General features: G+C 39.3%; 1 protein-coding gene across 1 annotated transcript in view; it reads right to left on the bottom strand.

Annotated features, from left to right (window-relative positions):
* Nucleotides 1–702: 702 nt before the first annotated feature.
* NRP1 (neuropilin 1) overlaps nt 703–13,019 on the bottom strand; it is a 133,280-nt gene continuing 120,963 nt past the window's right edge. The window contains 6 exon segments of the mRNA XM_072154040.1: nt 703–4,886; nt 4,889–5,125; nt 7,070–7,129; nt 7,713–7,809; nt 8,156–8,433; nt 10,984–11,121. Of these exon segments, the coding sequence (XP_072010141.1) occupies nt 4,789–4,886; nt 4,889–5,125; nt 7,070–7,129; nt 7,713–7,809; nt 8,156–8,433; nt 10,984–11,121 (908 nt within the window). The 3' untranslated portion in view covers nt 703–4,788.

The raw sequence follows: 13,019 nt of genomic DNA, 5'->3' as shown, positions 1-13,019 counted from the left end.
CAGACACCGGGAAGAAGATGGTGAACTTCGGCGGACCTGATCGGGGAAGCAACACATTCAGGAAATCGGGTGCACGATCTTAGTGAATCGCGGCACAGTGCATTGTCGTCGGACAACGCACCTCAGGGAACTCCTCCGGAACGGGTAAGTAAATGTGCCCCATTGTCTGTGTGTGACTCATTGAAGAGAATTCCTGAGGGAGGCGGAATGAGACAGTTGTGAAGGATATTGGCTGTGTGTGACTCGCTGAAGATAATTCCTGATGGAAGGGATGTGAGTGTGTTGAGATAGATGTTGACTCTGTGTTACTCCCTGAAGAGAAATCAGCCCCCTCATTCTCTCCTCCCTCGTGCTGTAGACACGGCTTTGGAGGAGATGTATGAATATGCCAGACACAGCACTAAGGAAGATGTAGATCTTATAACTTTTGAAACAGAATGTGAAAGTTTATAGGCACGAGGGGTAACAATTTAGGGGCGGTTGCACTGCTTTCTAATAGTAGTTTTTATAATAAATATGTTTATTATGTTATTTAATTTACTGACAGGTTCCTCTTAACATTGAGTCCTTGTGGTGTAGGGACCGAAACCTGGAGGTCTTCTCTTGAAGCTAAAAAACCCATCCATGTCTATTTGTAGAATATTTCTTTGCCGATTTGGGGAAAAAAAAACTTTATTAATAAAGTCACATCGAACGTGGAAATATTTTATGAAAATGTTTATTTCAACTGTATCTTTGGAATGTAGTAGTCATCGTTTGGGAATTAAGTTACAGTTCTATTGTATGTGATATTATGCAATTCAATGTCCAAGAATACAAATGTCGTTCAAAGTTAAGGCTTTGCAGTTCATTCCAAAACAACAGTTTACAAGTGTCATATTGTCATACAAAATAAAAATTTTCTGTAAAAAAATTTGCACAAAATCTCATGATGATACAAAACATGAAGCAATAATATACCAGTAAAATGAAATCATTTTACTACAGAAAAGTTTTTTGTTTTTTTTTTAATAGTTTTCGATAAAGAAAAAAAATATGTTATTTTTACATTTTAAAAATTATGAAACAAATCTAAAACAAATATAAATGAACAATTTTTCTTTAACACTGCCTTTACAAACAAAACCCTTGAGTCCAAGCGCAGGGAGAGGGGGGGGGGGGGCAACAATCTTCCACGGAAACGTTCGCCATCCCCCTCTCTGGCTGATAAAGGGTTAATAATGTTATCAACATATAATTTTAAATATAGTTTTCAGTGCAAGATTTCTTTCTCTCAGTTCTAAAGATTCAGTATCATTTTTCCCCAGAATCACCTTCATTGGTTCAGATATGATAAGAGCTCAAATTAACGGTGGAAATTTTTACAAAATTTTCCTGTAAAGTTTTAAAAAAAATGGCTAAATAAAATACAGGCTAAAGTCATTCACAAAATATACAAAAATGGTCAAAATGCCCACAGAAATTTAAAAAAAACTCCATCAAAAGTGGGTTCTGCTTAAAGGTGCTACAAGAGTGTGTAATTTTCACACTTGATAAGTGTAGTGTGTGTCCATTTACCATCTAGACATGACCAGCATTTTGTAGGATCCTAAAACCCAAATAAATCTTAACGGATCCCATTAACTTATATTGTGGGCCGTCAAATTTTATTGGGGTCCTTGTGTTTTTTAACAAATTGCTTGGCAGAAGTCAACGCTCTTCGTAGAACGTCAACAGAACGTGAATGGAACCTATAAAATTGGAACGAAGAAAAACTCTTGTTTCCATAATAACAAGATGATTTTAAAATGTTTATGTTACTTTCCAAAATGTGACCTGTTGAATATAGCGTATAACTTTTTGATTATCAAGGGAGGTGGGACCATTATTCCATAAACCATCTATGAGGTGGGAATGTCACAAAAGTGGCAACAAAGAAGGTCCATCGCTTGGTATCTCCTCCGATCTTGATGGATTTAATTGTTGAGGAACCAACACAAACTCATCTCATCCATGGTAAACTATCATCTAGTTATTTGGCCATACACTTCACCTGAACAAGCTTCCCTTAGACATCAATGTTGCCAGATCCCAGTGATGATTGTCATCTACTTGTCTGATCCCTTCTTCCAAGCATTTAAGACACATTATTTGATCACCAATCCTCCCGAAATGAAAAGGTTTGGACAATCTAATTTGTTTAGTTAACTTTAAACTAGGATGAGTTCTGAAAGATCATAGTCATGTATGCATTGACAAGAGGGTATATAAGATAGTCAAGTTCTCGACAGACCCATAATGTCCTTCTGCCCTTAGTATTTGTGTTCTGTGACCAACTCATAACAAGCAGACAGGGGTTTATAGCACCTTAAGTATATTCCTGTCTCCGCTTTGTGATGCCGTAGGGATGCTACCAGCCCAGTACCATACACGACAGAGCACAAGTCCAATTTTATGACATCATTTCTGCTGTGGTTTTATTGTAACAGTTAATCCTGCAAGCCTACAAGTCATCCAGACCTGTATTTATTGATCACCATAAGAGCGGCCAGGAAAGCTTTTCTCGCAGGTTCATATTATGGTCATAATTTAAGAAATCCATTTGCCGTCTCAGTTTTCGGCTCTCCAGGAGCACACGAGACATGGGTGGATAATAGAGCTAAGGGAACATCTAACATCCTAACATGTTATAAAGAAGTAATAAATAATAAATTACAATGCAACTAACGGGTGAATAAACTGAACCTAAAGCATCCAACAAAATACTATAAATGCAATGCACATAGAACCAATCACCTGCCAACGTAACATGTATAAAAGGATCCAAAGGTTTTACGATTTGGTAGAAATGCCTAAACTAGTCTACTTGACTTGACTCCATTTATTTATAAAATAATTTGGGATGTATAAGTCATTTTTGAGAACATGGATATCATATTGGCATAAAGTAATGACTATACTACCTATTGTCACAAAAAGGTACATTCCCCTCAGTATATAGTCAAATAGTTTACACCAGATAGCATCTCATCACAGTTCCATTTCATAGAGGAACCCAAAGTCCATTGTACAGCCCAAGTGATATCAGGTCTTCATATGGCCATGTTACTTGCCACACATGATTCCTCTCGAAAACAAGTTCTAAATTGCGAGAGAGGAAATCTGGACATCTCTTGATATGACTTGACTCCCCCAAGAATGAAAAGATCTGGTATGTTGAAATCCACCTGCCTGATCCTTAACTCAACATCTACCATCAATGAAAGTATCTGGAGGCACTCACCCACATTAGATGGTCAACCAGTACTGACAAAACTGGCAAGTTCAGTCATCAATATTGAGCGGTGCAGAGGTAATTTGTGATTGTGTGACTACCCTGTTGAAACCATCCATAGTCAGTAGAACTTAGTCTAAGGCCTACTGAACCATTCATTGCCTATTGCGCTACTTTCGACAAGCCTATGTTATATCATAGACCGTATTAAGTTCTGAAAGCATTTGTGCTACCATAAATTGCCCACATATATTTAGCCGTACACTTATATAATAATATAATAATATGGTACAGAAACAATTACATCATGTATGAACAGCTTAGACACCAACTTCCCTTGGTTTGTCTGCATTCAGACACAACGTGTTACGGTTCTTTACCATATAGTATTATATAAGCACCTGACTTTTTTTTTTAGAAAAATGATACCGAAGCTTCTGACCTCCTGACAGAAAGTCAAAGTTAAACTTTGTAGGGTAAATGTCAGAACTTTCCCTTATTCAATCGAAATGAAAGGATGGACTTTAGCCACGACGTTGCTTTTTGCCTCTTGAGTCAATGGCAAAAGCTTTACATCGTCTGCTAAGAGCTGAGTACATTTTGTTAAATACATTCTACGGAGAAGAACACAAATGGGATATTGCAGCTTTTTTACAATAAATGTGTGGTTTCGACTTAAAAAAACAAACAAAAAAGAGAATTGGTATTCAGAAATAAAAGCTCTTCAGCCAAGGTGGTGGATTATCTAGAGCCCTTGCCTTATTGAGGCCATCGACAAAAAAAATGGCTGCTCAAGTACACAGTTATCGACAAGGGCCTATGATAAAGAAAAGAACATTATTGTAATCAGTGAGAATACAGTCAGAACTAACACAAACACAAAAAGGCACTTGAGAGGACATCCACTAGCTAGTGCCGCAACATTTCCTCGAAGGGTAGACCGATACCCCCTATTGCCGTTGCATTTGATGATGGTGCATGTACTGTATAGACGTTTTTTTTAAGCACTATGCTTCAGAACAACACTGAAACACAACAATAATGGATAGCTTTGCTTCAAAATTGCCAAAAAACATCATAGTGGCACATTTTTAGGACTTCCTAAGCCTTTGTTACAGCACAAACAGATATGCACAAACATGTAAGAGTCGTGCTGCGAGTCCAAAGACGTGTAGGGGTTAGGACACACGGGTCTATGTGTCCATCCAATGAACCCCCGCCAAGTGTTGTCTCGTGACCGCATTTTGGGTTCTGTGCACAACCGAGAAATATCCGCAGCAGGAAACAGAACAAAACGAAACAGAGGTTACAAAACCATAAAATCGATCAAAATTGGTCTCAACACCAGCATCTGATTATCCATAAACAAAGTAACGAACAGAAAAGCCAGCTGTACATGATTCAGATTGTATACACGTTCATAGTTTTCAGGTATTTTCACTGAAGCTCCTGAGAGAAGTTTGGCTTCACGACAACCAACGCACTTTTTAGCCTAAACAGTAAAAGATCATCGGTCCGCCTTCACCAAGATTGACTTAAGTCTTTCCATGAAAAGTATCTGCAACATTTACGTTTCCTTTTGCCTCCTTCATGCCTCTGAATATGTATTCTGTGTGTTTAGTTTGTCCTTTTTCAACTTGACACCGTCCACAAGTTCAAAATTGTAATTTTCCAAGGCAGACAAGTTCCTCTGTGACATGACATGGTGCCAACAGGCACAATAGAGGACTACTCCACAGATAGCTCCTAGAAGTACCCCCAGAGCACTCATCGCAATGATAGTGATAAGAATGGGGTCCAGATTCTTCAGGACGCCACCTGGATGTCTGACGACTGTTTCGTTGTTCCAACCAGGATAGATGGGTGTGATACCTGGAACAAAGAATAGTCATAGTGAGTGTTGGTTATAAATGGTCTATCAAAAGTTCATACATAAATGTCTTACTTAGACCATAGATGACCATGACTGTTTGTCATATATGGTTAGCTGATGTAGTTCTGGTGTAGTCTGATACTTGTGTTATTGGTTAGGGTTGTGGTTTTCATCCCTTTGACATGACTGGGGTAGTCTTAGGACTACAACTGCATATAGATGTCTGTTGTGTGTGCCAGAAGAATATGTTTTGGGCTTCTAGTGCCTAGTGCTTTTAGGTTTCAATAATTTCCATGGCTGTAGTATCGGAAATTTAGATATTTAAAGGGATTTCCCCATGAAACAAGTTAGGCCATATCCACAGGATATCACTGATATCATCACTGAGACCCCCACAGATCACAAGAGTTATCCCAGTCGGACTCCTTGTCATTTCCTCGAGATAAGCGAAGCATGGCCGGGCTGTCCCATTTATTTCTATGGAGCTGTTAGAGATTGCCAAACTCCATAGAGATGAATAGGACGGCACAGACATCTTGGGGAACAATGAGGGGTCTGACATCGAACCCTATTGGACCCCTTGTTCTCATGGTCTGTGAAGGTCTCATCACTAAGACCCCCACTTATCAGCAGGTAACTTGAATCTTGGGAAAACCCCTTGCAATGCAAATGCATTGCAAATGCCCTAGCAAGATGTAAAAGACGTAATGCAGATAAAGTTTTTCATTGGGTAGTGGCCAGTGGTGAACCTAAACTATCTGCTGCTTGAGGCAAGCTATAGAACGGTGCCCCATTCACTATTAACATATGAGGTTTTTTAGTAATTGGGTTCTCAATGCAATGTCTTACCCCCATGCTTACATCAGGTGAGAACAGACTTTGTAGCTGGTGACTGTGCTCCTTATTGCTTCCCATCATTTCCCTGCAGGTGGTGCTACCTGAGGCAAGAGGCTCAATTTGCCTCATGGCTAATGCACCCCTGGTAGTGGCCATACCCGATGCTCAACCAGCTACAGTTAGTGTATGTGAATAACATATAATACTTCACAATTTGCTTCGCTCCCACAGGAAGGGGTGTCTGTGGACCTTTATTCTCGAGATAGGGGCGGGTCTAAGAGGCGGGACCTTTATTCATCATGTATCTATGACAAATTCTGTGTCATACATACACAAGTTGGATTTATACTTAAACTGGGCTTGATACTACAACTCTCAGCTTCCCTTACAATCCCCATTGCTATCGTCTTACACATTATACATGTCTACAGGGTAAGAGGAGCCGAAGACTTTGTAGACTTAATAGAGGAAATTTCCTTACTTGATTCAAACAAAGGGATAATATCTGTCTTATTGATCGAATATCACAGCTGCGCGGTGTAGATAAGCCCAAAGCAAAATCTATGCCGCGGTTGAGATAACTGTTAAATCAATCCCGCGTCAGTACAATATTGCAGCTTGTTTACGATAAAGCGATAGATTGGACGCCAAAATTATTCTGTAGCCTAGAGGGGAAACAATCCCTGTGACATTGGATATTTAACATTCAGGAATGATGGATCATCTTTTAACATTTAGTCTCCTGTAGTATTTATAGAGACAGGAAGTTGTATATCTTGGTACGTCCATAAAACGGCTTCCTCTGTAGCACATCCCGTCTGCGTTCACATCTGCTGCACAGCTCCGTTTACAAAGATTTTACTATGGACTGGACAAATTGGGGGAAAATGCTATGGAGGGGGGGTCATTTATGGCGTCACCAACAAGTTTCCATATCATATCATGTACTAACATGTAGTAAGTTGTTTAGTATCATTGTCCCTACCCGTCTCCAGTCTGTTGACCTTATTATGTCTTATTTCACTACTGCCCTATTACACCATAGTCCGACTTCACTATAATACATGATTAGTAGGAGATGTGTAAGATTACCACATTTGACTTACCTTGATTATTAACATTGGTTTGGTCCACAGTTCCTGCTCCAGATTCTGGTGGCTCAGGCCCTAAATAACCCAAAAGAATGTAATTAATTTAATTGCAATCTATATACTGAAACTTATTTGTGTTGGTGAGACTCATGGTAGGATGTCTAATCATGTGATTGTATAACGATCTGTAGATCCCCCCCAATGAGTCATAATATGGCACCAGCAGATGTGTATGGGGTCTTATTCCACTTTCATTTGGCGATGATATTTGTCGTAACCTCCGCTGATGCCTTTACTATTGATGTATTATCCCGTAGAATTATCTTGTGGTATGGCCGGAAGTTATTGTAAGAACAAAGATTAGGGCATTATTGAGATCTAACATGCTCAATCACTCTTTGGCGTGACATGTGCCACCCATGGAGCGTCAGATTGAATTAGATGGTTGGCCAATCTTGTCAAATTCAACGAGATTGGTTGAACCTTTTCTAACGTGTATGACCACCACAACACAAACTCAAGAATCTTATCCCCATTTGCTGTGATACAACATTGTATTCCCAGTTATCAGCCATTTCTAACAGAGTAGTGTTCTTTAAGGAGGTCTACACCAATGTCTTGACTGTCTATATACACATCAATTTTGCTGGTTTCATACCTTTACAATCTTCAGGAGCAATTTTACTAGCAATGGTGATATCATCCACAGCAATTCCTCCGGAACTCCCTTTGCCAATTTTGCCCTCGACCACCACCTAGATATACAAAAAATAGATTAAGAAACCTCAACATACAGGTCATATGCATCTCCCCTAGTGATGGAGCATCCATACTAGGCTCATTTTATCCAGATTTGGCACTGGAGCCCAGGAGCTACATGTTACCCCTTCTAGAACATTCTGCAAGTGTTTGAACCAATATTTTTACATCATAAACTGCCTTGGAAACAAATGGTGAAGTCAGGTCACCAGAAGAACGTTGCTAATCTCTATCTTGGGAATTACTACTCCCAGTCGTAAAACGTACTTACTTCCTATGGAAAGTTAATAACTGAAGTATATATACAAATGGAACAAACCACGGAAAAACAATGTAACTAACCCGATATGGTCTGTTTGATCTGCTCAGAGGAACTCGAGCTTCCCGCCACGTGTTGTGATATTTGCTGTCGCTGGCGGCTACCCACAGAAGTTGGTCGTAACCTTCTTGCCTTTCGTTGTGTAGTTTAATACTCAAGGAGCCAACGTCGGAGCTGGATATATGGTACCAGAACGTCATACACTGGGTGGAATTCATGGAAGGTACCACAGGGCTGAGGAGGCGGGCGACTTTACCGCTGTGTCTTTCATCCGATTCAGAGTAAATAAAGTTGCCATCTCCTGCAAAAGACAAAAGTATTTTGGTAAGATTTGGGCTGGTATGGTAACAGTAATCTATGGGACTTCCCATGTGGTACACCATCGGACACCAGTAAATATGTTGCTCCTCTGTGGCACTGTTACGGTAATTTTTTGGTACTAGTATGTGACTTTAGCACTCAGATAGTACTTTGTGATACAGGTATGAGGTAGCAATTATATATATTCATATTGTAGTTTTATAGTATTATAAGGATACTTTGTGTACTGGTAAAGTTAATTCTTTAATGCTCCATATTACCACAAATGGAACCTATGGTGCTTAAACTAGTAGTGAACTAGTCAACTTTTTTTTATATTTCATAGCACTGGTACTGGTTTGGTATTATTTGATTATGGAAGTAGCTATGGTACCGATGTGGGACTCTGGTGCTGGTTTGAGATTTTGTAGAACTATTATAGGTCTCTGTGGTACTAATACTGTATTCCAGGACTTGTAGGGTACTGGTTTATGGCTATGTTATTTATAATGGTAGGGGAATAATGGTACAAGTATGGGATTGTATCGTACAAGTACAGAACTCATATTTTACTTGTATTTTAATCTCTGGCATTGGTATGGGACTCTTTGGGATTCACTGGTACTTATGCTCTCTGGCATTTCTGATTCTATGCTATCTCCTTCTACATTAATGGTTCGTAATGATTGATTCTAATCAGTTTGCTGCATTGTTTTATCATACTGCCCCTATACTGCCCTCCAGTGGTGGCAACAGGCAATGAATATTTTGATAAATAGCGTTATGCTGTTCACGACCTTTGACCGCTACAAAAATATTTCAAAAACTAAACCAGCACACAATTCTCATCCAATTTAGATAGACACTGCTTATAAGGACTTCTTTTCATAAAACGACTTTCATTGCATTTGGTAAAAAAAAAACGAAAACAAAAGCTTAAATGTACAATTGTTTAAAAAGTTCCAGTAAAATCGCAGAGCCATTGTATTGTGGAGCAACTGTGTGGAACCGATAACCCGTCTATTTAACGCTTAACTGCATGAGATGTGTGCGGCTCACTGTCCAAAATGAAGAAAACTTGGCCGCTCGAGTACATTAGATCATGTTTCATTAGCAGCTCAATTCATCAAACGCAGTGTTAATTTTCTGCCCACTGCCCATCAAACAGGAGGGAAGAGAATACAAACAATGGCGTCCAGGAGAAAAGTGATGATATAAATCTAACCCTGTCAGGAGAACGCTCCTGTGTAAGTCACGGACCTCGAGACTAGTACAATAATACAGGCTCAGTGTCCTGCAACTATAGTGTATGGAGAGTGGTAAAGAAGGAAAAGAAAGATATATATATACATACATACATATATATAATCTATATAAAACATACTATCATGAGTTTGAATCAGTGCTATACTCCAGAGCTGCATTCACAATTCTGTTTCCTGGAGTGACTTAGCTTTACTCCCATAATGACTAATTTCCATACACATTCATGTATTTTGTTGGGGTTGGATAACATCGGATGAGACCTAGCTGCTGTGACTCAATGCTCCCCCTCCCCTCTCCATGACACCTCAGTCATCTTCTGTCAATCTTCCCAGCAAGATGAAATTCAGCACATATTTCAAATTGAAAGGCAGAATAGGCAGGAGGGAGGATAAGAGCCACATTAAGTGGAGGAAGAAGCAATTTTTCTTTGATAAGATATTTTACAAAGTTTCTTGTAGTCACTTGAACTATTGATTTATGCAAAGTTTGTTAAATAGATGAGGGGACCCATAATTTTAGTTCGGGTTCACCCATGTGACACAGACATATTGATGGCCCTTGCTACTAGCCATGGCCCATGTGACACGGACATATTGAGGGCCCTTGCTACTAGCCATGGCCCATGTGACACGAACATAGTGATGGCTCTTGCTATTAGCCGTGGCCCATGTGACACGGACATAGTGATGGCCCTTGCTACTAGCCATGGCCCATGTGACACGGACATAGTGATGGCCCTTGCTACTAGCCATGGCCCATGTGACACGGACATATTGATGGCCCTTGCTACTAGCCATGGCCATGAAAAGGTGTCATTTTACAGGATTGGCTGTTCAGCCACCAATCGGGCCGATCCCGAACTCGAAATGAAACTACAGGTCCGCTCATTACTACTACTGACCATTTAGAGACCAACATAGTATAAGACTTGATACTTGATGCACATCATACTCAGCCAGTAGAGAATACCGGAAGATGAGCTCTGAAGCTTTCAGATTGGTGAATGCAGCTAAGCTCTATGTTATTGGTTCAGTAAAAGATAAGTAATGAAATAGCGTTTGTAACTTTTTTTTTGTTCTCCACTTCAGAAACTAAATTTTTTTTGTCTGAAAATTAAAATAATTATCACTTTTTCTTTTATATAGCGAAGGCTGCATATACTTTTCAAGATGACTGCCTCAAAGGTCTACATAAGATAACATAAATATAAAAATGCAATCTGTGCACTCCCACTAGAGGGCAGTGTCCTAATACAATTCTTGATGATGAGCAGAGTGACGCTTACCTGTGTGGTCCTGTACTGGGCCCGTTTTGCTGTTCAGTACCGTCCATTTCAGTCCTTGAGTACTATCATGCTCCCATTTACAAATTGTCTTCTCTGATCCCCATCCAAATTTACAGTCGAGATCGCTGGGTGGTGGCTCTGTATGAACACACAGAAGGAGGGAGATATTCAGGAACAGTCTATACTTCTTGTCTATAGAATTATTGATATAGTACAATATTATAGATCACCATTGGTACGGACTGGTCATCAGACTCTGTGTTCTGCTGTTCCTCTGTTATTCCTCATAGAAAGAGTTATGATTAAATTGACCACTGGGTGTTACCGTTCTTTGTGACAAAGGGGTGTGTCTCTTCACACTCTGATACTATGATGGCCGATTGGACAGTGTTAGTCTGTGCAAGGACATTTCTAGTCGGAGGAACTAAGGAAAGTTCTTTAGTATTGTCATATGGAAGCTTCTCATTAAACATGTCTGTCATAGAGCTTATAGGCCATAGTGCTCATAGACCTATAGAAAATACCCAAATCTATACTCCCTTAGGCCTAGGAAATACAGATTGATTACAGCTCTGTAATATATGTTAGTACCATATAAATTATGATTAATAAATGAATTATAATTTATTAATATAATTAATAATTAATATAATTATATTTATTATACATAATGATTTAAATACATGTTTTTCACTGTACTGTAATGTTATGGCAATACACAGTAGTCACTACACATACAATGTACACATATCATCTAAATTATATGATAGACTGAAAAATATGGATTCAAAATTTTAGTAGAAATAGATTGTAAGCTCTTTCTAACAGGGTCCCTTGTTCCTATTGTTTGATCCGTAAAGTCTTATTGCGTTTGTATATGTCCTCCTGATCTGTACCGCCCAATGGAATATGATGGCGCAATATAAATAAAGATTTTTATTATTATTGTTATTATAGAAATGTGGACACTGTCTTCTATCTGTGTATGGCTGATGCCCTGCAGTTACATACAGGCGGCCACTAGATGTCCCTGTGCTTCAGGTTTCGCCATTCGCAGCAGCGTTTTTTTTTGGCGTTGGTATTAGATGACATTATGAGATCCTATAAAATTGTCTGCATCTTATTCCACCCTTCCCAACAGCCTTATACAATGTAATTACTTTCCTTCTTTTCCTTAAGGTTTAGGAAGATGAATAGAAGGATGTGTGCGACAGATAAAGCTAATCTTGTTTATGTTTTTGACTTCTGCTGCCCGCTGCAAAAATCGTGTCTCCAACATCCTTTCAACTCCCTGACTGCCGATTTTACCCAAGGAAGGAAACCCGCCTGGAAGAACAAAAAAAAAAATATTCTTCCAGGAATGTTCACAACAAAGTCAAATAAGGTCTTAGAAATCCGACCGACATCCTTCCCCGGCGAGCGCATATTTTGGCGCTGATCTAATTGTCTTTATTTTTCTGTAATTTCGATGCCATATCCTCGAAAACAGCATTTGTATTCGTCCCCTTCTCCTCTTCCCATCTGCTGCCAAACAATGTAGGACTCTGCAGAGAAGACTCTGTTAACAATGTGCCTCACGTCTGGTGCCCAGGGGGGTACATGTGTGAATGCGCTTCCTCCGAGGATTCTGCTGTTTATGCTGACGAAGAAAAACACCCTCCCTATATGTGAATAAATGAATGCCCTACAATACTAAGTGGCTCCTCTATCAGTACCTGTTAACCCTGGGAGAGCCAGAAACTACTAAACAAACTGGACTCCTATAGGCCCTTCCACTGACAGCATCATGAAATTACTAGCACCTGTAGTATGCACTAGTGGGCCAGACAGGAGGAGAAAGAGGCATTTTTCTTCATATATATATATATATATATATATATATATATATATATATATATATGAAGTTCCATCATATTCTGTGGCACTTTATTGATCATGTTCAGACAAAATAAGACATTGTAGTGTAAAACATGGTCAGATCAAACAATAGGAATGAGGGCCCTGCTGGCATAAAATGACATATATATATATATATA

The sequence above is a fragment of the Engystomops pustulosus genome, chromosome 5 (genome assembly GCF_040894005.1).
Source record: "Engystomops pustulosus chromosome 5, aEngPut4.maternal, whole genome shotgun sequence".
Classification (NCBI taxonomy): domain Eukaryota; kingdom Metazoa; phylum Chordata; class Amphibia; order Anura; family Leptodactylidae; genus Engystomops; species Engystomops pustulosus.
The sequence above is the reverse complement of the archived record's forward strand: the minus strand, read 5'-3'. Positions and strand labels throughout refer to the sequence as shown.